Genomic DNA, 25,707 nt, shown 5'->3' on the forward strand with positions numbered 1-25,707 from the left:
CAATGAAATTGGACCCCATTTACTTTCATTATAAGGACAAAAAATAAACTGAGACACTTTTTTTTTTTAAATGACTTATTTTGTGTTCTGCAGAAGAAAGAAAGTCGAAGTCAAGTTTAGAACAACATGGGTGAATAAATTAATTGTAATTATTAGTGAACTTTCACTTTATGGTTGGGCTTAGAAATCACGTAGCAAGCATCTAAAATGCGACTGTATAGCATGCTTCAGCAACCACCCTAGCAGTGGGCAAAACCTCTCTAAAATCTAGTTTGTGAATTGAATTTTAATATTTAATGTTTTTGGTTGACAAACTGTAGGTTTCTGAGAAACTATAATCTCTTTAATCAGTCTTAATTATAAAGGTTTGTTATGAACCACAAGCTCAAAGGTGATGTCATCCTCTTCGGGTGCGGCTCGGTCTAATCTCTCTAATTATGACTTGTGCTGTTGTGTTGTTGTAACCTGTTTCATGCCCTTGGGATTTGATGTCCAGCATGGGTGCAGTTTAATGCTTTTGTGCACACACACACCCACTCTCACCGATGCGGCAGGTGTGGTCCGGTCCGTGTCTGTGCTTCTAATGAGGCATCCCAAGAGTGTCTTCCCTGCTGTCTTCCACTAACTAACACACACGGGTCACCATTTCATGCCATGTCTTGACAGCAGACTGTTTACACCTCTCATCATTAAACAGGCCTTGGCAGGGCCAGTCAGTCGTGCCTGACACACATTACACACATTATTAGACTGGGAAATGGCCCTTGTTTCCATTGTAATTCCCAATCTGATGTGCTTCCTGTCTAAAGATCATGTTTTCTAGATTGTTTGGTCAAAATAAATACTGTTTTCACAGTCTAAAATACATGCAATATGCATCAAATTTAAATATGTAATGGCAAGAGAAAGCGATTATTGATGTTGTGGGAAAACAAATAAAACTAATTAACAGTCACTTACAGCAATAGTTCTCTCCTCTGCCATGTTCAAAGTCCAACTCAGTAACTCGGGTATTAAAATTATCTTTGAGTTTCCAGACATAAATATTTGACTTTAGAGACTATTCATGTCCTATTTCCAACTATGAAACTTGTATTTACCATCATTTCCGATAGCATGTGAAGGCAGCATTAAAAACAAAAAAAATCCATCCACATAACCTAAGCTTGGATGCACATAAATATGCCTGCTTAGAAAATACTAAAACATCTTCATTCACACGTGTTAAACAGGTTTGTCAGTGGATATTATGAGATGACTCATGGGTGTAAGGCTGTAACTGGATGGCTGTTCTTTTGGGCATTGAGTCAGATGAGTGTGATGGTTGTGCCGGACAGGCTGGATCTCTGTGGCAGGTCTCATCAGTCAGTTGAGGCCGAATGGAGGCTCTTTCCCCACCTCCCTGTAGAGCAGACCTCTGACTCCACATGAGCAGTGACTGACAGGAACTGCTGACTGCATTTCAAATACACTCCACCACTTCTGTCAAGACAACTGTACGATACCAATCTCTTACAATAGATATGCTTTCCGTGCTTGGAGTGGATGCTGTGGAAACTGAGATATCGGTCTTTGCAAGCCCTGTGTTTGTGCTTCAGTCACCCCAGAGTCATTTTCTTGGACCCATTCCAGTGAACCACATAACAAATGTGGAAGGCTTATGAGACTTAAAGGTTAAGTGTGTAATTTTGTTGATTTTAAAATACTTTTCTATCCTAAAATTTAGAAAGCGATTGTTGATGTTGTGGGAAAACAAATAAAACTAATTAACAGTCACTTACAGCAATAGTTCTCTCCTACGCCATGTTCAAAGTCCAACTCAGTAACTCGGGTATCAAAATTATCTTTGAGTTTCCAGACATAAACATTTGACTTTAGAGACCATTCATGTCCTATTTCCAACTATGAAACTTGTATTTACCATAATTTCCCTAAAATTTAGGGAAAACTTTACTATGGTTGATTTTGGTGAAAAGTGTTAACACTCAACGGAAATAGTATTAAAGTACTTGCTATTTTATGAATACTGAGAATTCAGATCAACCTGACAGCAAAAGGGCAAATTCCAATCGGAAGTGAGCATCCCTATGCCCTACTCACTCCGAAGGGCAGAACATGACCATAAATACTTAAATTACTTCTTTGAAGTGACCATTGCTTGTTCCCTTCGCTAACGGACCTGTGTAAGGAAACCTGTACTTGTAAAATATCCTGATTTTTGCAATTTTGTTTTTCAATTGGTGTTGCAAGGGCACAGAAACTACACAGTTGAAGTAAAAAAAAAAAAAAACTAAACTTTAATAGATATCAAATATTGTAACTTGTGTTGTAGCAGATTTTAAACTTTTTAAATGCTCAAAAGCTCTAAATCTTATCAAATTTTATTAATAAAATTAAGGAGTTAAGAATAGCATCATCATAGATTGATTTACCTATTAAGTAGTATACTTGAGAAGTACCTGTCAGTGGCTATGCATGAGTGAGAGTGACCCCATTGTCCTTTTCAATTCCCTGAGGGCATCTATCCAGCAGCTTGTCTATCCTTTCCCTCTCTCTTGACCTACTCTTATCCTTTTTCCATTTTCAGTTTTTGCTTCCCTTGCCTGTTTGCATTGGAGCGGTGATTGCTGACCACTGCACTCTTTTAAAAGTTTGGCGTAATGGTTAATCTCATCTATTGCCCTGAGGTGCTGAGATCTCATGGCCACCCAGAGGGGATTCCATCATTGGCCACATCCAGAGTTGCCAGCTGAGAGCTAATGATGAAGAAAAGCCCTATTCTCTGTCTAAGCAGCTGTTACAGTAAACATCACATGTATTGGCCTGGACCTCTTCAAGACTGTTACCATTTTCAGGATAATGGGGTCTAAATATAGTGGGCCTGTGAAAAGGAAACGTATAATTCAACCACTAATCTGAATATTTGAGGGGTCTCTGGTGGTTACAACACTGGTCCTGTAATAGTGATTGAAAAGTCAATTTAATAGTAATCTCTTTTGCCATAATGTAGACTGCTTTTGTACCTAAAAGGGTTTTTGTTGTAAAATCGTGTATTTTGTGTGTGTGTGTGTGTGTGTGTGTGTGTGTGTGTGTGTGTGTGTGTGTGTGTGTGTGTGTGTGTGTGTGTGTGTGGTAGTGTCTTGTCTTTTAGTAAGCCTGATTGTATCCTTCCTTAGGGTAGCAGGAACACCAACTTCGTGAAGCACTCCCTTCTCTTTTTCTTTGAGAGGTAGATTAAAGGGATCTTTCACATTTTGAATGACAAAGAATCTCTGAACTAGGAAGTGGGAAAGAGAACTAGACTCCTTAAAGGTCCCATTGCATGAAAATTTCACTTTATGAGGTTTTTTAACCTTAATATGAGTTTCCCTAGCCTGCCTATGGTCCCCCAGTGGCTAGACGTTTTGATGGGTGTAATCCAAGCCCTGGGTATTTTTGAGAAAATGAAAGCTCAGACGGGCGAATCTAGAAATATTCCCCTTATGTCGTCATAAGGGGAAAGGTTGCCTCCCCTTTCTCTTCTTTGCCTGCAAAAAGAATTTGGCCCGCCCATGAGAATATGAGCTGCGCGAGCATGATATTGGTTTTTCCTCGAGAGACATCATGGCTTGCAAACGAGCGAAGCATGGCAGTTGCTCATTGTTTGGATGTACAAATGAACACAAAAGTATTTTTTTAGTTCCTTCATCCGAGCCTCTGAAGAACCAGTGGGTTATGTGAATTTCTGATGTGTAATTGTTTAAGTTCAGACAGATAATCTTTCTCTCAGAGTTGTTCAATACTGTTTATGCATCAGTAAATCAAGCCGGAGACTAAACGATCAACTTCACATCGTTTCTCTTAGTAGGATGAAAATAATCTTACTTAAACTGTGATTAATATATATACAGAAAGCGATCAAAGAACAATCCCTTTCCAATCGCGCAAGCTGTCAATCACACAGCGCGAGTTTATCTGGACACTTGCCAAAACTCGTTATGAAATCAGTGACGCTGTTACACTGCACAGCGAAGCTCCTACTGTACTTACCTCATGTTTGCATTGGTGAAATCATTAGTGAGAGTGCAGAAACTGCGTTGCAATGATAAGATCTTCATTCACGCGATCAACAGGCTGTTATCTGCTCAGTGCTCATCACTGCAACCTTTTATATGATGGGAATAGAGCTAAATACTTAAAAAAAACTTCTCACGATTCGTTAATCCCGATAGCTGTAATAGTAAAAACGTATAATAGCTGTAATAGTAAAAGTTTTCGAGAGAGGTCCACATGTAATGATATTTCATATGCAAGCATGTCAGCCAATCACACTGAAGTCTCACAGCAGACACGCCCTTCAAACAGAGTATTCAAATCAGAGGCTAAAATTAGGCTAGGAAATATGCCTTTTATTTCTAAATTATAACAACTTTTGATCTAAAAAACATACTAACATTATAAGGGCACCCCAGGAAACATTCTAAAATAATAAAATAATCCACGCAATGGGACCTTTAAACATTTAGTTTTCTGTGATATTTTGTTACGTACTCTGCTTGTCAACTTGGTAAGGTTAGCTAAACTTGTCAGTCAGGTAAAAATAATATTGAATGTTGAAGTTGCTAAAATAGTTTGTGATAATCTTGGTAGCATCGGTAAGAATGGATTATTGACAAGTATGGCAATTATGTTTTGTCATGTTTTATAGATTTATAAATAATAGGTTAATTTTTTGTGACAGTAAAAATCTGCACTACCTTCCCAACTGTTGAGCCCAGGCTAGATCTGTAAAGCATTAATTTTCATGCTAGTTTATTCTAGTTAGGGCCTGTTTTTGGCACTTATCTTGCTGAAAGGCGAACATAACAGTTATATGTTTACCTTGCAAAACCTTGTCAGTTGTTAAGTTGTTTGCACCTGATCTTTCAGGTGCAACTGGTTGACCAAGTAGTCTTGGTGGTTAAGCTTGTGAAACAAAGTCCTTGGTTGTTCAAGAGTCAACTTGCACCATCTTGCTGGTTTAGAAGTTTGAGCAGATCAGTTGTTTGTGATTAAGCAGCCTGGTGTCCAAAACACAACACGCTAGTCTTTTCATCAAGGCCTGTGCGGCAGTTGTTTAAAGAATGCTCTCTGAGTCAGAACTGATGTCTCAGGTGGAATACATTTTGCCTTGCTGTGACTTAAATGTTGCCTGCTGCTTGTATTATTGGGCTGTGCAAGGCCTGTGGCTGTATTAATTTGTTTGTTTTATTAAATGTGTCTTTAAAAGGCAGAGCAGAATGATTTCCAGATCGTTTGGACTGATATATTGGCCTGTCTGGTTTTACCCCTTCATCAGAAAACAGCCACACGAGCACCAGCGGTTAATGGCATCGTAATCTGTATTCAGTTAAGTAGAAGCAATATCCTGCTTTGACTCAGCATATGGTTTTCTCTTTGAGTGTCAAGTCATCAAATTTGCCCAATTGCTCTATATACAACCCATAAAACCAGACATAATCCCTGTTTCCACATCAACCAACCATCAAAGCGCGATATAAAAATGCACACTGTTTGCATGTCACACAAACCCATTGGCAGTCAGTTTTAATTAGAATTTGGATCCAGATGGTCTTTGATTTTCCTTTTCTTTTTAAATCATCACAAAAGGGCACACACACATGTGCCAGGAGCGGGAGAGGTTGATATTCAGCGTGAAAGAGGAGGAACATCTGAGGTTTGGATGTGATTAAGAATTAATCACCCCGGTTGCCAGGGATGTAATTGGTTTGGAACGGAGCTCAAAGTGGGAAGTTCAGGGCTCCGACCATTGGGAGATTGAAAGACTGTTATAAATAGCACCATCAACCTCTGAAAATATTGATGTGAGAACAGATTTCAAAAAGACTGCGTAAGGAGCTGCGAATCACGTGTTTCGTAATGGTCACAACTGATGTAATGCCACCTGACAAGATTATTGGGATTTGTCTTAGAAGTTGATGAGGTTTAGGTCAATAAAATAAATCCACTATGCCATGGCCATATTAATAAAACTAGAATGAATAACCTCAAATGCAAAGTGTTGATTAGGCTGTTACAAGTGGTTCTGACATTTCTAGAGCTCTATTATGTTATTCAGAAAGACTGCAGACTTGAATGATTCATGCTTTACATGACATCATGCTGTGTACAAACCCCTCTGTTGTTTGCGAAAAATCTGAACAAATGATAAAAATGTGGTTCTGTGATAAGTATACTACCACTGTGGCTTTAAATAACTCTATATCTCTGTTCTTTTCATTCTTTTACAGTTACTCTGCTCGACTCTATGTCCGCCCCAGGTGATCTGGGTTGGGAAGCGTATCCATCAGAGGGGGTGAGTACCTGTGAAAGTCTGCGCAGCTCCTTTTAATTTTATTTTTTTGTACATTTTATATTCAAGTCACTACCTCATTTCAAATTCAGTAATTGATTTGGATTTTAAAAAGCATTCTCAATTGAACTTTGAATGGCACACAATCTTGGTAACATCTTATGATTTTCCCTTGTAGGGGTATTTTGAACCTTTCAATTACCAGTCCAAATTTTCGATTGCTACTTCATCCCCAACTAGTGCTGTTACACCCCAGATTTAAAGTGTAGTGCTTGATCTTCTCAACCCTGAATGGTCCACTTCTCCCCTATGTGAAAATACAGCCTGTGACTCTTTAGAGTTTCCTGTGGGGGGTCGTAGGAGAGTATCTCATTTTGAACAACCTTGCCAACCCACTGAGTAACGATCTCCTCTGTGGGAGCTGGTTCTTATCCCACGCTTTCGTGTCATTCATTCAAATCCATTTTCACAAGATGAAGATGGATTGTAATAGTGGCCTTGGCACAAGTAGTCACGCTCAGATTCATGAGTGGCTGTATAGAGAAATATCTTGTGTTTTTTTTGTGCTGCTGATAAAGCAGGGGAGGAGTTCAAGGTTTGGCATTTCCAACAGTGTGTATGCTACAATTCTGAAATGAAAGATTTATGTTGTGTGAAAAACATTAAGACAGTTTGAACGTTGCTGCTTTTCGTGCCATTATTTTTAACCCACAAACTTACTGACGTCAATGCCAAACCAACAAACCATGTTATTTTTCATGGTTTTCGTTAGCCTATATAAAAGGTATAAAAGTTTCCAAGGCACAATTATATTATTTTCTCTGCATCAGCAATGAGTTGAATTATGCACGAACAAAACAACTGAGACTATTCAGTTTGTAACTTTGAGCTGATTGCCTGTCAGATGCACTTTCCTCTTGATGAAAGTTAAATGAAGCGTTTTCTCGTAATGCGCCCATCATGCATCTGTCAAAATCTTTCAAAACCCACTGTAAGAGCTTAGAAAGTTCAGAGCCAAAGTACACAGGACAATTACCAAAGCATTGAAGGATGTCTGTCTTTTTGAATTGATCAACTTTTGGTCTGTTTGTTAGTGGGAGGAGATCAGTGTTATGGACGAGAGGAACATACCTATGAGGACGTACCAGGTGTGCAACGTAATGGAAGCCAATCAGAATAACTGGTTGCGCACTGGACTGATCCAGCGAGAGGGTGCTCAACGTGTCTATGTGGAGATCAAATTCACTCTGCGTGACTGCAACAGCCTGCCGGGCGTCCCTGGAACCTGTAAGGAGACGTTTAATGTGTACTATCATGAGTCCAACAATGCAGTCGCAGCGCCTTTGCGCCACATTCGCGAGAGCCAGTATGTGAAGATCGACACTATAGCGGCCGACGAGAGCTTCACGCAGACGGACGTCGGGGATCGTGTAATGAAGCTGAATACGGAAGTGCGAGACATCAGTGGTCTCAGTAAGAGAGGCTTGTACCTGGCGTTTCAGGACCTGGGTGCTTGCATTGCTTTGGTGTCGGTGAGAGTCTTTTATAAACGATGTCCGCTGGCGGTGCTCAATCTTGCCCGGTTCCCGGACACGGTGACAGGCGGCGATTCAGCGCTGGTGGAAGTGCGTGGCACTTGTGTGGAGGATGCGGAAGAGCTAGAGGGACCACGGATGTTTTGCAGTGCTGACGGAGGTTGGCTGGTGCCCATCGGCCGTTGTGTGTGCCGGCCAGGCTTCGAGGAGGTGGATGGACACTGCCAACGTAAGTATTATTTCTTTTACTGTCTCAAATGATGGCCTTAGAATATATATCACATTTTTTCTGGCTAACTGGGTAAACATGCTCTTGATCGGAAACAATTCTCTTTGAAACAAATATTGCGACCACAATAGTGGCTTTAAATGGCAAGCATGTCCAGAGGTTCAGAGGTTCTTTATATGTTCTCTCAGCTGTCCTGCTGTGTTAGCTATTGGTTGTGAAACAGAAACAGGATACACAGTTAGAAACTGTAGCAGATGGGGTTGAAGGTTATGTCTTACTCCAATCTGATGTTTGGATGGAAGAGATTTAAGAAGGATTATTGTTAGATTAATATTGAAATATGACAGCGTGGGCCAGATCCTTTAGTTGAGCTATAGATATGGATGGGTAGATGGATAGATATAGATAGGTAGGTAGATAGATTGATAGATATGGGTGGATAGATGAGAAGGTAAATAGATATAGTTGAGCTATAGATGTTGGAATGCAGATAGATAGATGGTAGATGTATAGAAAGACATTTTTGCCACCATTATTGTGTAATGAAGCAATAACCTTTTGTGTAAACCACATACCTCAATCATCAATCCTTCTGGTAGTGTTTTGCACTTTAGTCTCTATAATAGTTCTAAACAAAAGTTCCATTATGAAGAGAAAATGCTAAATAAACCTGACACATTAAGTTATCCCACTTGAGATTGAAGTCGACTGCACGCTTTATTACCACATGTTCATGGAAACAGGGTTAGACTCAGGTCTTTACACTGCTCTTTTAATCTCAGAAGGTACTAATGGCTTTATTAATGTAGCCTGCTTTCTAGCCAAGATGAGGGCTACACTGTAATTGTTTATTTTTTGCTTTTGTTTCTCTCTTCGCCTTTGGTTATTCAAAGCCCCATCACTCCTCAGCCCACGTTAGAGGAACTTGCCTGTACACCACCCCAGGACTGAGAAGGCTGCAGCTTTTAAATATTCATTTAGCCATTCTGGACTGTTTTCTTGTGGGTGAAAGTGTAGATCAGGAAGGAGGGGGTCTGGACAGGGTTACAAGGAACTTTTTTTGAGTGTCTAGAAAGTAGGCTAGAGAGATGGGGGTGGTAAATCCATCACAACCAATTCAGTGCCCTTTGGTTTGGACCACAGCAAATAGAGTCCTACTGCTCATTTCAATGATTGGATCTGTTAATTAGGGCCCGAGCAACGATGGTGCGAGGACCCTCTTGGAATTTGTTTATTTACTAATTGCTATTGAGTCAGAATCAGGGTGGTATAAAGGGCTATTAATTGTCTTAATATTATGTCATAGTACTCAGTTTATCTCATTGCTTTCAATTCAGATTACTCCATTTTAAACTCGCTCAGGAAAAATATAATTTCTTGTGGCACAGCTCATTGCCGCAAGAAACATTCAGCAGCACTGGAAAAAGGTTAACATTTTAACAGCTATTCATTAATGTGAGTGATGGAGACTGGGCTGTAACTCAAAAATAACCTCAAAATAAAAGATTTACTCTAACTGCAATAAGAGATTGGTTAATTCATACGAGCCCGGTCAGCTGACAAAACATTCATTGCTCTCTGGCTCCGACAGCTCCATGAGAAACAGGGCATTGCCATGCGAAATGAGACAAAGCGAAACAGCTCGTGGTCTGTTTTCACCTTGCGGTCTCGCTGTGGGTTCTGGAAGTACTTGCTGACGCTGGCTTTCTCCACTTTTCATGCTGCGAAGGCTTTTATATTCACTGAACAACAGCATTAGTAGAAGGACAGAAGTCTTACAGCAAAATTTGGCACGAGGACACTCTTGAAATTACTCAGTTTATTATCTTCCTTTCCTTTCCTCTCCTTTTTCTTTTTCTTTCTTGTCTTTTCTTCCTTTTTATTATTCTATTGTGTCCTTTTTTGTATTCCCCCATCCTTTTCTTTTTTCTTTTTTTCTCTCTCCTGTCATATTTTGTCAACTAAATCTGCCAACAGCGCCTCAGTTTATCCCACTCACCATTTACCGTCGGCACACAACGCCGTGATAGAAGAGGGTAAAAAAATAGAAAGAGACGGACGTCTTCTCCCACAACCTCGGCTCAGTGAACTGCCTCTTATATTTATCTCTTCTATTCTTTTCCTTTCGTCTTATTGTGGCAGCTCCCGAACGATCTCCAACCTTCCTCCCCATCTCCTTTTGTTCAACACTTTGTCTTGCCGTTTGTAGATTCATCCTTTTTTTTTGTTTTTATTTCCTCCCTTAACCTTTTATACTGTGAATGTGTGTTGTAAACTCTGATAATAAACCCTCTTGTATCAAGTCTTTTTACCATGGCTGTTCATTCTTATCCGTATCTCTCAGCATGGAGCACTTCGGCTTACAATCGCGGCCCTTTTGTTGGATGTAAATGGTTTTCGAGTGGCTTGGTGGTGCACACCAGACTCTGAGTTTGGGTCTGGCATAAGGTCTGACCCGATGGCCCCTCGACTGTTAGCATGCCAGCTGAAGATGGGCACTCTCTTCTGTTTCCTGAGGCGTATTTTCTACAGCGCTAAGCTCACACAGTGTGGCTGAATGGAGTGCTTTTCATTGAGGCAGGAATGGCAGAAATGAGCTCTTTGTGACGGTAATCTCGCTGTGAGGAGCTCTGGAGTGTCTTCCTCCATAGGATTTGAGCTGAGAAACTGGGTCATGGGATTGTCAGCACCCCAGCAGAGATTCACAGTGCAGGCAGCTTGAAGGGATGAGCTTGTGTGTGTGCTCCAAAACGGAATTTTGGAGTGTAGATTGGAGAGGTTAACACGGTTAAGAGACCTGAGCTTTCCACACATTGCGGCTGTTCATCTTTATAGGGGCTCTAGTAATCACATACTTAGACATTTAGTTTGATTTCCACATCTGTAATCCCCACCACGTGATGCTCGCCTGCTGGGTGACAGCATGACGCTGGAATTACAGGACTTTATCTTCGGCCGGTGATTTTGTTAAAGGTACCACGGACACAGTCACCATTCAGCTCACCCACATAAACCACCTCTTCTGTTTTGTTAGCTAAACTGTAAATGGGCATTATGAAATTGGGAAGTAATTTTGCCTTTTATGGGCAGAACAGTTTAGAGCAGTGGTTCTCTACCTTTTTGACTCCAATCCCCGCCATTGTCCACAACAATATTCGAAAGCCCCATGACTTTTCTTTTATATATGAATATGGTAACAATTTATGGTAACAATTTAGGACCCAATTGTCACTGTACAACTAGTTCATAGTGACAATTGGATCTTAAATTGTTACCATATATATGGTAACAATTTAGGATTCAATTGCCATTATGAACTAGTTATATTACTTGTATATTGGCTGTTTATTAGTACTTATGAAGCACATATTAATGGCTTATTCTGCATGACCATATTTTACATCCCTTAGTGTATGTTTACACGACAACGATGTTCTAAAAACAGACAACAATGTTGTCGAAACGATCTCCATTCACATGGATCTCCGTTCACATGGATCTGCAAAAACGACTAAAAAGGCTGTATTTTGCATGCCAGGCCAGTAGTTGGCGATGTCACTTTGTCAAGAAACACCCCACGAACACGTAATAGACATGCTTGAACATGTAATACACATGCACATAACGTCACCGTTTTCACAAATTCACGTTTTTGTTGTTTACAAAGAGACAGTAAAGGCATCGTTATCAAAACCTTACACTTTTAAACCCATTTTAAAAAAGCATTCGTTTTCAAGCACCCAAAATGCCATTGTCGTGTAAATGAACGGCCAAAACGCATAAATAGTTTTCTGCTTTCAGTTGAAAACTGTGTTGTGTAAACATACCCTTTATCCTACCCAATACCTTATCTTATCAACTACGTTACTAACTATTAATAAGCAGTAATTAGGAGTTTGAGGCAAAAGTCCTAGTTAATAGTAAGAATTGGACCCTAATCTAAAGTATGACCATATGTCACACTATGTATGTATGTATATGTGTGTGTTACATATTATGTTATATTATAACATATTATATAGGAGGGACCCTTGAGACATCATGTTTTAACAACATTTGGTGAAAAGAAACTGCTTAGTTGGTACTTCCAGGGAATCCAACCACAAAACATGCCTGTGGATATTTAGGTCCCATAACACATGAAGCGTGATATACAGTTTCTGCACTGTGGACATACATATACTGAATCATTTAAGCGTCACTGGTACCTACTGATAGCCCCTACAGATCAGTGAAGCATAAAGCTGCCTGTTCAACATTCAGCCCAACTCGGTAAACTGAGCTGTTTTTTTTTTTTCTTCATATGCTTTTGAGCCTTCTCCATAGCATATTACTAGCTCTCTGCTTGCTACTCATTGCCAGTTTGTGTGTGTGTGTGTGTGTGTGTGTGTATGAGCTGCATCAAGTGCAAGTTTTTCTTCCAACCGAGAAGCTTTTATCGGTGAAGACAGCGCAAGACATCTGCAATAGCCATTTCACTTACCCTTGATAATAACATTATTTCTGGAACAAATTTTTAAAGGAAAAAAAGATGCTAGCTCATATGTAGGACACTGACATTGTTTCTTTATAACCATATGCTTAATGCTTGATATGGGTTTTGCGGAGAAATATAAATTGTGCCTGAAAATGAAATTCTTTACAAAACTCTTTACAAAAATGTATTTATTAAAAAATAAATAAATCAATGAGCGTGCAGGGTTGTAATTGAAAAGGATATTTTTGAAAAGGCTAAAATAATAAGTCTTTTTTTTTGGTCACTACATAATTACCATATATTAAAAAATATATATATTTAGTGATTAATTTCGTTTTAACAATTACTTTACAATGTGTAAATAATAATAATAATAATAAATTATGTTGCTTTTATTAGTGGCATCTAGTTAGTCAGCTGCCGACTAAAACGTCTCTCCATCTCAGCCCTCCATCATACTGTCTACCACATGTCATCTGCCCATTTCTTTACCTCCAGCTGCTGTTTGGATCAATAACATTTTAGTAGCCGATAGTAAACAACATGGAATAACCTGTCAGTGGATAGCAAAGTGCCAATCTGCAATTTAGGTTCACGGTCCAACTGTCAAAACACAGACGATTCATGACACTTGTTTTCTTTGCCATGCAGTTGTCTCTTAGGAAACTGTAGAACAGTTTCAGCGAGTTTCAGATTGCTGGCATGCTGAGATCTGGGCAGAGTAAAATAGAAATGACACGCAAATCAAACACTGTGATGGTATCACTAATGACAATTAGGACTACATGGTGCGTAGCTAGTCTTAGTCTTCATAGGTGCTGGGGATATTTGAGATTTCTTTCTCCGAAAGCAGTTAAAACAGGACCGTTGTGAGCTCTGCTGGAGAACGTCAGGATGGCTACCAGATGTAGCCTGTGTTTTTTTCTTCTCTTGCTCCTGGGTCTTGGGTGTGGACCCCTGTCGGAAAGACATGAGTTTGAATAGAGTCTCCACAGCCAAAGCATCAAAGACTCGGCGCGCCATCAATTATACAGGGACATTGACAGCTTACAGAACTCTAAAATTTCATCCAGGGAATTTAGCACATCGTTGAATGCTCCTTTTCTGTCTACAGGATGAATTTATGAATGTTTTTGCATGCGTTTAGTAGAAGTTGTATTTCTCGGTCTGTAAAACTGACAGGCTGGCTTCACAGTTTTTCTTTATTGAAAAGGAAAAATGTTAAGGAAACTTTTTTCTTCCTTTTACCCTTTTCCTTTTTAAGTCACAATAGGCCTATCATTCCCGTTTGAAATATTGAAATATCATTATTTTTATAGAGATGTTCACAACTCGCATTATGACGACCAATAGCGATTTTTCACAAAGTGTGGTCAAAATAACACTTTAAATGGGGAAAGAAACGTCTTAAACTGTTTCTGTTCAGAATGGGAATTCTACACTTCTCACTACAGTGTTAACCTTGTGTTGAGTGTCCTTTGCTAATGTTGCCTCACAGTGATGTTGTAATGAGATTTGTTTCCACAACTGTTTTGTCTCTTAATGGGACTCAGACATATTTTTTTCTGTGTGTGTTTTGAAGAGGAAGAAGGCACGTGGATGCAACGACACGTGCATCCAGCAGTCGTCTTGCATTATTTTATTTTTTTCCAAACTCTCTTAATAATTCATCTGTCAGACTGCAGATGACAAGAGGGCCTTACGACCAGGAGAAACAGTCTGCTGGCTGGCTCAGGCTTGAAATCAACATGAATCAGAACGGACCTTATTTAATTGAATGCTTTTTCAATACTATTATTATTATTATTATTATTATTATATTTTTTTATTATATTTTTTATATTTTTTTTACATATCTCAAATATTTAATATTTGACTAAAGATTACAAAGATTTTTTTTTTTTTTTTACATTTGGAATAATGTTCACTAATAAGTCATTGACAATTCTTTTATATATATATAATATTCCTTCCTTAAGCAGCACAAGCTATTGAATAACTGGTTTTATCAAAATCTAATTCAGGTCTGGATTCATTCTGGTATGGAAAGCTAATTTTTTATGATCCAGTCAATTCCCAATGGATAAAATTAAGTCCCATGCTATTTTTTTTATTACCTGTTTCTCGTGGAAATAAACCGGTTTTTGGAGCTAAAATGTTTTTTCACATGCAATTTTAAGGGACAAAACCCTCTCTGTTAGAACACAATCATGTCAGACATTTAAAAGTTATTCCCACATTTGAAAAACAGGCGGAGCAACAGGAGAGACAGGAATGAGATACCCAATAGCATTTACACATGTGTAATGAAATGGAGCCAATAAAACGAGAGACTGTCTTTTAAGAGGAGCCAGTTTCCAGTGCTGTCTCTAAGTCTGGCGCTGGCTGGTTTACAGACCTGATCTACAGTTCATGATTACAGACCTGCACAACCTCACATCTCCCATGCAAGTCGGGATTTTTGCTATCAACCTGTATGATTAGAGTGATCAACAGCTTCTCTAAAAAATCCACAAGGCATTTGGAGGCTCTTTAAATAGATCAATAGGAATAAATCTGTTTTATTCAGGAAAACAGTAGTAAGAGGGAGACTTCAGCAGCTATTTTAATGGCCACTCTATGTTCAGAAATAATGCATTTGCTTTGGAGACTCAGCTTGAAGTTTAAGGTTCCTACGATTTTAAATTGATGTAGTGAGAGTTTGTATGCTAGAACAGACAGCAAGAAAAAAGGCACGAGTAAGCGGAGAAGAATTCGTTTTTATTGCTACTTTTCTCGCGTGTATGGATAATCTCTTTTTTATAGCTCTCCACCCAAGAGCCGCGGTCAGAGGCTCCCCCTGTTCCCTCTGTATCTCACCCCGCTGAAATAACAGCAAGACCGCCGGTCTCCAAACACACCTGTTTTTCATTTCAGCCCCACTGATTTCAAAGTCTGCAGGAAAACTGAAGTATTGAGTATACTGTAAGTTTGAGTAGAACAGTCTGGATGCAAACCACATCCAAATATGTCATTCCTGCATTTCTAAGATTAAAAAATGTTGTGTGTTAGTTCCTTAGAAGCACTACAATTACTGTTGTATTATGTTATATTTTCTTTTGTACTGTATTATATTTAGTACATTTATTTTTATTAATTGTATTATTATTATTTATTTTTTTATTAATTTTTACTGTTGGACTGTAAAGCAAGTGGAAATTCGAATAGACTTACATTGAAGCAACCATATCTAAGGACCAAATGGAGCAAATTTGACTTGGGTCGGTAAGCAGCCACCTGGGAAATTTTGTATGGACAAGTACTACTCAGTTATTCATTACTAGTTATTCCATAAGTGCTTCTTTTCATAGGCTGCACAGTCAAATCATTCACAAGTGCTTCTGTTTTGTGTGATTCTTCTCAAAAGTTGGAAAATCTGCTGTAGGCGGAATTGATGGTTGAGGAAAATTGTAGAGCTCCGCTTTTGGGTCGTGATAAAGTTGTCCACCAGGTTTCTTTCAGTTGTTTCATGGGATTAAGTAGTCTCCAGCTCAAGTGGACATTATATGCCACTAGGTTGATAGGATGTTCCAACTAGGCCTACCAGCAAAGCCTGGGAGATTGGCTCTGTCACGCTGTGCATGATGGATGGAAAGCAGGAAATAGCCTTTGGAAAGAAAGGGCACTCCAGGGAGATTGAGAGAAGATTAAGACAAAGGAGAAATCCAGCAGTAGAGATGTTTAAACCCTCTCCTGACACCTCTGAGGTAATTGGACAGGTATTTCGGATGTTGAAGGCCAGGTAAATGCTGTGTTATGTGAGTGTGTTACGTGAGTGCCATTTGTGCAATCATTTTCCATGGTTATTGGAAAAGGTAAAGGGTCCGACCTGTGAAAAGCAGTCTGATTTCCTCAGTTGCTTCTGGGATCAACTCACTCCTGTTGAAGGGGTTAAAGAAGTGCTTCAGGCCCAAAACAGGCGTGAATATTGCGAACAACCTTTTAGCACTCTGGCTGGAAAGTCTGGCTCTACCGTTCTCCAGTCAGCTCTGTCATCAGCTGGGATCGGTTGGATTTTTTTCCTTCTCCAAAAATCAATGCTACAATGCCTAATGGCCAGGGTAAAAATGGCTGAAAAGACTTTAAAAAGTCTCTGCTGTGCAATTGGACGCTAAATCAATAGAGCGCTATAATCACTAGAACACTTCCATTCCTGTAGGTGAGATCGAGTTCTGCTAATGTGAAGAACCTTGTTTATTCTTGTATGTCGAAGGGCTCATCCAGGTCATTTGCTTACCAACAGAAATGCGAATGTGGATATCCAAAGACAAATGTGTTGAAATACCTTAGAGGCTAACTGTTAGCCTAGGTTAGGGAAAATGACGGTATGACATTGATGTATGTTGGCTGTTTAGCATCAGTAAGTCGAGCATCCACTTTAAGGTGAGCAAAGATCAAAGTCTAAATGTAAGAAACTGAACTTCACTGATCACTAACGCCAACGTTTTTTTAGCGCCATTTTGGTCATCAATTTTCAGGTTGTAAATGCTTTAAAGAGAATGCCTTATGATTATACTTCAAATGTAAGCTAGTCCATATTTGTCCATTTGAAGGCCAAGCACATGAAACATGCCTCTGAAGGTTGGCTAAAAGTTTATTGAAAGAGATTGAGATGTATTATTGTATTTTCAAGCACTTCTCTTTGCTTTAGTTAGTATGAACCTTTTGCTGTGTGTGGATCAAACTTCACTCTTATATTCTCCTAGGAGTTCTACTATTTAAGTCTTGATTCACAATCAATGAAGGGAGCATTTTGAAATTATGTTGCTATGGAAACTAGTACATAAGCCTCTCTCCCTAGGTAATAGAAAGCCCGGTTTCTGTGGGTTTGGGGACTGCTTGACTGACCCTACCTTTTTTCTTCTTTTCTGAGTGGGTCCGCAATGCTGTTAAATTGAAAAGGGCACCTGAAGCGCTGGAAGAAGGGATGTCACTCTCAAATATACTCTCTTTTCAAATATACAATATATAATAGTTTGGTTTAGGTTTCAAACTTTCCACTTTCACTGTTATTTTTAGTTTTTTTAAAGTAGTCCAAATTTTCTAGTTTGGACTAGTTTAAAATTTTTGTATTCTAAGGCTGACACATTTTATTTTATTTTAGATAGCCTTGAACTTTAGTTTAGTTTCAGTCAGTTTATCCTGTTTTTTTGTTTTTTTTTCAGTTTATTTTTTATATCATTTAGTTTTCATTTGAACTTTCTCAGCATAGTTAGGCGCTGTCCCTGATCCCTGATGTGATGGAGAAGGGTCTCTGTTGAGGTGGTGGGTTGATGTCTATTGATCTGCCTCATTCAATATGAACCAGAGACTGCAGACAGAATGAGAAATACACTAATAGCAACCATTCGTCCCCATGGACCAGGGCATTAAACACACTCTCCAAACATGTCTCTCATCCTCCGCCTCGCAGGAAGGACAAAAAAAATACAAGCTCTCCGCTGTTCATTTTTCTCTCGCTTGCTTTCTCTCTCTCTCTTTATTCCCATGATGGTGCTGCTCTTTCTGTCTTTCTGTCTGAAGGTATCATATATAAAAGCTATTGATTATCTAGAGCCAAGGGGACACCAATCACACCAATGTAAATATTTGATAAGGGAGCCATTTTAGATCTCTGAGATGTTCCACTTTTCTCTGTCTTCTGCTCATGAGCAAAGGTATTCTTAATATGTTTTGTTTTACATTGATTATTTTCTTCGCCCATCAATAATTTGTGTTAACATTTTGTTGCCTGATGTCATTTCCTGATTTTTATGTTGTTTTCTGCAAGTTTGCTTTCAGGACTTTGATTTTGTGGCCAAAACACTATCAAATACTAATAAATACTGTATTTGTGTGTGTGCATTAATAATTAGATGTGAGAATTTCATCTTTAATGTATTTGTGGATAAAAAAAAAAGAATAGCATGGCTATACCAGCACCAAACCAACATTAACCATCATGCATTCACTTATGTTAAGATTTCATTATGGTAGACACCTTGCTGGAGGATTTTTTTCAGGCTTTAATGATCTCAGATAGACCAATTAATCTGGAACGTTTCAGCTCTCCACTCAGGGGCATTTTGCATCTTCTGGATCTCTCCTTCACAGCATTTCCATATCCTCTATCGTGCTTTTGTTTTTTTTGTGGTTAGCAGGCGTAGTTGAAATCTGCCTTGTTGCTGGCTGGCTATGAGAAACTAGACCAGTTGGGTTCCACAAAAGGCCAGGCTTTCCAACGGCTTTCTGGTTTGGCATTGGGCACCGAGAGGTTGCAAAGCCACAATACACACATGCTGTTTCATTTCAGGCCTCGTTCCAAACCTCCACGGGGACTTTACACCTCTTACCTCACACTGACCACCAGAGGTTACACGTTCAACAATTGTTCCTTCTGTAGGTCTTAGCTAAATACGCTGGAATCATGGGGGGGGGGTTTATACCCCATGCAGCAGAACTTCACCCAATAACCCTGAAAACTGTACATTTTAGCTCAGAATTATTTAGGTCAGTGAATACTCCCGGATTTGTGCCAGAATTCAGTAAGCCTGTTAGCATAAAGCTTTAGTTAGTACAGCAGTGTAACCATTTGGGAAAATGGCTTTTTTTGTGTGTATTTCCACATCTGTGTATCTTCTCCTTTTGTATTATGTACAGCAATAAAACAGGAACTATGCAACGCTCTGAGCTCTGGCATTAAAAACAATGATGGCTTTTAATGTATCTGTGGTCATGTGGATTATGACATCTCTGTAAATAAAAGGAGAACATTGTTAGATAATAAAACACAGTCAGTGTGACACTGATAAAGGAAGGATTTAGTAATTTCACACTATGGAAGAATGAAAGAAAAAAGCGACGTTTTCCTGTTAAGAGTAGTATTAATTCTTCGGTCTCGACTGCCTCTCGGCAGATTGAAGTAAAAGCATTTAGAGCAAATTCTTGTTCCTTTAATCTCTCGGAAAGATCTCACGCTGAGAGGGTCTTATCTTTACTGAAGCATTACACTGTGTGTGTGTGTGTGTGTGTGTGTGTGTGTGTAGCCGTATGTGTGTGTGGTGGTGTCAATGGTGTTAGATTGAGATAGGTGGAGAAATCTTTGTCTTTGTCATTGTAGAAAGCCTACCTGTGGTACATAATGTTTTGTAATTTTAATTTTAGACCAAAAAATAGGCTTGGAAATATTAAATAGCAAGAAGAAACCATTCTGGTCAGAAAGAAAACAGCATTTTGAATGGTTTTATATCACATTAAATGACTCTTCCGCTAAGGTTTTGACCCATTTGACCTTTTAAGCTTCATAACAATGCAATAAACCACAGTTGATTGGTTGGTGGGGAACTGAAAGATGGTGATTCATTAATTTAGAGGGACAGCTGTCTTATTGATCATGAAACATCTCCAGCTATTAACTAAAGTTTAATGTGGTGGTAAATCAGAGTGTCTGTTAATGGATTGAGGAGGTTGATGTGATTGAGTGTAAATTATAAAGTGTGCAATGTAATGCACATTCTACTCATAATGATTATTAATGTGATTCTTTTGGCTCGTGCATTGCAATACTTAGCCCTACACAAATTATATTGTAATGAAATTTTATTAGGGTGAATTCAGGTAAAGTGGAACACTTTTTACTAATGAGTTAACTGGGAAAATATGTCCCAGTTATCCCTAATTAACAATAAAATACTGCTTCGTTGCAATAGATATTAAATACAACACAATATAATATGTTACCATTACAATATAATGTTTTATGCCACTTTTATTGATATATTATGATAGTATCCTAAGGAAATGGAAGCAGGAAGTGTTGCAAGTTAGAATCAAACATTTACCACATTTACCGGCTCTGATACAGGTGTAAATCCTATTTGAATAGTTTGCTAAAAAATAGAGAAAAAGAAATGATAAATTTTTATTTTTCTGAGATGATTTATATAGGAATTACAGCATGACTTCTGTAATGAAATTTCCTTGGAGCCCAAGACATTTCTCAGTGTTTGAGTTATTAATTACAGCACAGGTTGAGTCACTTAGCGTGGCTAAATTTACAAGCAACACTTCTCAAAACTACATCCACCTTTAACTGCCGTCACTCTACACTCCATTAGCACAGTCTAAAGTTCAGTATTAGTCACTCTGAAAAGAGAAATATGTTGGAGGCATTGTGCTGTGGCTGATAAGAACTGACATGTTTGGGATGTGTTAGCAGAAATATAGGGTTTGCTTTTAGTTCTAGGGGCAACATGGGAGTCTGGCACAGCATCCCTGAGGGGAAGTGCTCTGATGCACACACACACACACACAGACACACAGACTCACTCACTCAGCTCCAACTTAACCCAGCTTCCCCATCACACACACACACACACGGCCGCCACGTGCCTCCAGTCAGGCTAATGCTGCAGTGGGATGTTAGATATGCCTCACTGAAGAAGGTGACGAGAGCTGAGGGGAAATCTCCCTCATAACCTCACAAAACTCTTCTCTTCACATTGCTTCCTCAATAGTACTCAAGTATAAGGTTTCATGCTCTAAAATGGCATAATGTAATTTTACTTGAAAGTTTTTTTTATCCTCTCTTGTACCCTTAGAATACAACATTTTTGTATGTTTCTGCCACTGTACCTTTAATAATTTTTCAAGTATTCTATATGTAAATGACGTTTTAATTGATATTATTTGATAGATAGATAGATAGATAGATAGATAGATAGATAGATAGATAGATAGATAGATAGATAGATAGATAGATAGATAGATAGATAGATAGATAGATAGATAGATAGATAGATAGATAGATAGATAGATAGATAGATATAGATTATAATAATATTAATCTTTCTGAAAATAAATAAAATCATTTTTTAAATATTTTTTCTTCTTCGATAGCATGTCGGTCAGGCTTTTACAAGGCCTCTGCCATGGATGCGTACTGCGTGAAGTGCCCTCCGCACAGCTACTCCCACCAGGACAAAGCCTCCGAGTGTGTGTGTGAGAGAGGCTTCTACAGGGCGGAATCTGATCCTCGCTCCATGGCGTGCACAAGTAAGCTGAGGGTCTTTCTAAATGTTAACTAAAATCAATCAATCATCCAGTTTGTTGTTATTTTGATAACTGTACCGTTAATGTATTTTACTTGTATGTATGTATGTATGTTCATCAGGACCCCCCTCGGCACCCGGCAACCCTATTTCAATGGTGAACGAGACTGCAGTCACTCTCGAATGGAGTCCTCCTCGTGACAGTGGTGGACGTGGAGATGTTACCTATAGTGTCCACTGCAGGAAGTGTTCGGGAGAAGCAGGGGTTGCAGGGGACAGTGAGAAGTGTGTTCCCTGCGGCAGTGGTCCACATTTCAACCCCAGGCAGTTTGGCTTGACACACCCCAGGATTCTGGTCACAGAACTGCAGCCTCACACCAATTACACCTTTAGCATAGAAGCCATGAACGGAGTGTCAGATCTCAGCCCCAGTCCACGTCAACTGGTGTCCGTCAACGTCACCACCAGTCAGACAGGTGAGATGTCACTGTTTCTTCAAGAAGGGGTTTTATATGTGTTATATGTTAGTTAGAGGATAAGACTCCTTAGAAGCCTCTGAATGAGGGGCTTTTTTGTTTTATTTTTGGAAATATGATTAATGGCAATTACTTTATTCTGTTGACTGTTGAGTTTTAACATCATAGAAAGAATAAATATATGAGATGTATGTATGTATATACATATGTGTATGTATATATATGTGTATATATATGTATATGTATATATATATATATATATATATATATATATATATATACATATATATATATATATATATATATACATATATATATATATATATATATATACACATATATATATATATATATATATATATATACACACACATATATATATATATATATATATATATATATATATATATATATATATATATATATATATATATATATACACATACACACACACACACACACACACACACAAATATACACAAATATATGTACATATATAAGTATTGATATTATTGATATAATGGCAATGATATAATGCAATAAAAAATGTAAATGTGATAATTTATGAATGTATAAAATAATATTTTCATGGATAAATATAAATATAATATAAAACACAAATGGAATAATATATAATATAAATGCCATTATATAATATCACACTTAATATTTTTCATATACTGTACAGTATAAATGAGTCCCTAATACATGTAAATTTAAAGCTATCTTTATGTTTTATGAAGGGATTCCTTGCTGGTTATAAAGGATATGGTTATATTTGGGGTCCTTTGCAAAATTAGAAACCGTTGTTCTAAATGTAATGAACATAATTATTATTTTTTTGGCCTTTTAATTTGATTCATACAAAAATATGCTGTGATGTAGATTTATTTTATAACTGTCCGTCAGAAGAGTCATGGATATGTAGTCCTTCAACAGCTTTAAACGTCCTCAGTTACACATTTTTCAGCCTGCGCTCTAAAATCTCTCCGGCTTTAGTAAAAAATGGTCTCTTGCTTCCTGCTTTTGAATTTTACACTGGTATGCTGTGTTTCAATGGGTCCTCTTATATCTCGCCTGACCTTTAAACCCGCACTCTGTGTGCGGCTCGAAGCCCGTCATTGGTCGAGAGGAGAGACGAGCTCTCCTGATCCTGTGGTTAAGTATGATTCAGCCCCTTAGAGAACAAGAGCGAGAGAGAGATAGACAGGAGCGAGAGGCAGCGTAATGAGAAGCCTGAGAGGAGAGTCACCCTGGATGCCCAGATCAACAGCCCTTCGCTCTTATGAGAGCTGACATGCCTGTAACCGTGGAAACGCCACTGTGGGAGGGGAGGGATTGAGGTATACGTAACTGTCATTGGTTTATATTTCGAGTACTTGCCCTCTGGTCCACACCGCTTGAAATATTCAAGAGACAATCCGCCGTGCGTCGAGTGGAGGCTTCTGGGATGATGTAGTGCCTGTATTTGCATGTTTTGCATGATGCGGATATCGACTGATGTTCCAGGGCACATCTTTCATCGGCAGGTGTGCGAGTGATGACAAACGGAATATTTATAAATGCAAATTGAAAGGAAACATAAAATGACGAAAACATCAAACAAAGCTGACAGATTTATGACTTCATAAGAACTGAATGCAAAGTGTTGTTATGCTACACATATGAATGTATAATGCAAGTTAGTTGATGCAGAAAGTATGTTAATCTCCTCTATTGACAATTGACCCTATTATTTTCTTAATAAAATGTGAAATTCGCACTGTTTACACTACAATTCAAAAGTTTGGAGCCAGTAAGTTTTTTTTAATGGATACTTTTATTCAGCAAGGACACATTAAATTGGTCAACAGTAACAGTAAAGACATTAATAATGTTACCAAAAAAAAATCTAACTTTATATTCATCAAATAACCCTGAAAATGCATCACAGTTTCCTCAAAAATATTAAGCAGCACAACTCTTTGCCACATTGATAATAAGAAGAAATATTTCTTGATCACCTTCTAGCTCTTCATACCATGTATGAGTGCCATGTTTTTTTTGCCAAGACTATTTAAGATCTGTGCCACCTCTTTCATTCAAATTCATTTAAATCAGTTCATTTATTTCACACTGATGTGTTTACATGTTGGTCAGATCATATTGTCTGTTATATACAAATGTTTTTTTTGTCCTGTTTTTAACTCGTCTGCTATATCTTCTCCTGTGATATTTTGAGACGCCTTTCTTTTCACTTACTCTGAACTGAAGCGCGTCTGTTCTTTATCTGTGAACCAAACACATGCTGAGATATGAGCGTAGCTGTTTGTTTATCAGCTTTAGAGTGTTTGTGTGTGTACGGCAGTTAGCGGTGTCACTGTGTCAGCGCTGCGTGGCGGATCAGAATAGTGTATGCAGAGTTAAGACTCACACAGCTCATTAAAGATCGAAACGTCAGCTCCTTCATTCATCACTGGCTGCCGGGGCCCAAAACGGGAGGCCCTCGTTTGTACTCCGGATCTGACAGCATCATTAGCACCTCTGTCTCTCTCTCCGCTCAGGCCGGCTCTCGAACGCTGCTGTTGTGTGAATAGACGGGCTGAGGTGCTCTGGCTGCGTGCCAGCTATGTAGTACGGGTGAAAATGACTCACTACGCACGCAGAATAATTTAGCACTCCCGAAAAAGACAAGAAGCGCTCCGCCAGCCCTCTCATACTCTTTAATTAGAAATGTAATTAATCCTCCTCTTTTACATGGAAATCAATCTCAATTCATCTCTCTCTTTCTTTTTCAGTGAGCGTCATCTTAAAGGAAAGGAAGGGCACGGACAGTGTAACGCTGGCATGGCAGGGTCCAGAACCTGCCGACGGGACCGTGGTGGAATATGAAGTCACCTATTATGAAAAGGTTAGAGGCTTTGGTCTTTCTTCAAGACACTCGAATGTCCATGACCTTTTGGCCCTATGTGAGTTCTCCTTGCACTGATTGGACATATGGCAGCTCACTTTTATCGTACCCTGGGGAGAGGCTGTAATGTTAACACAGACATGCTTCATTCGGTCCCAATTAACATTCATAGATGTCCCGTCTGCCAAAAACCTTCAAGGTTTTCACATTTTAGAGTTGATGACATTATTGTCCTGAACAAATCACCTAGGCTTTGTTCAGACAGGCAGCCAAAATCCTTTCGATTTGTAGTATGAACAGCAAAAAAACACATGGAATCTTACTGTATATATTTACAAATCCAAATGCGATTATGTTTGAAATCGAATCAAAATCTCATCCGGATGTGGTTTGAAATCCGATTAAAAATCTCATTCTGAATGGTGAAATCTGATTTAATTGCGTTTTTTTGTCTTTTGACATGTGATTATTATGTAATGTCATAAAGTGTACAATACCGTATGTGACATTTACTATTATAGTAAGGAAAAAAGTACTAATTTAATGGTCTATAACAAATAAATAATTTATATGTTAATATAAGCAGACATTAGATTATAAGCAAATATATATTTAAGAATATACCTTGTTTATATAGTTATATAATAATATTTTATATAAATTAAATATATATTTTTTATATATTTAATTTAAATGATTTT

The 25,707-nt window shown here is 38.5% G+C and overlaps 1 protein-coding gene across 1 annotated transcript in view; it reads left to right on the plus strand.

Annotated features, from left to right (window-relative positions):
- The first annotated feature begins 6,277 nt into the window (after positions 1–6,277).
- Positions 6,278–25,707, plus strand: part of ek1 (eph-like kinase 1) — a 49,135-nt gene continuing 29,705 nt past the window's right edge. The window contains exons 1-5 of the mRNA XM_081353363.1: positions 6,278–6,334; positions 7,426–8,095; positions 21,489–21,644; positions 21,763–22,116; positions 24,894–25,006. Of these exons, the coding sequence (XP_081209489.1) occupies positions 6,287–6,334; positions 7,426–8,095; positions 21,489–21,644; positions 21,763–22,116; positions 24,894–25,006 (1,341 nt within the window). The 5' untranslated portion in view covers positions 6,278–6,286. The remainder of the gene's footprint in view (positions 6,335–7,425; positions 8,096–21,488; positions 21,645–21,762; positions 22,117–24,893; positions 25,007–25,707) is intronic.

The sequence above is a fragment of the Scardinius erythrophthalmus genome (assembly GCF_964197995.2).
Source record: "Scardinius erythrophthalmus genome assembly, chromosome: 22".
Lineage (NCBI taxonomy): Eukaryota > Metazoa > Chordata > Actinopteri > Cypriniformes > Leuciscidae > Scardinius > Scardinius erythrophthalmus.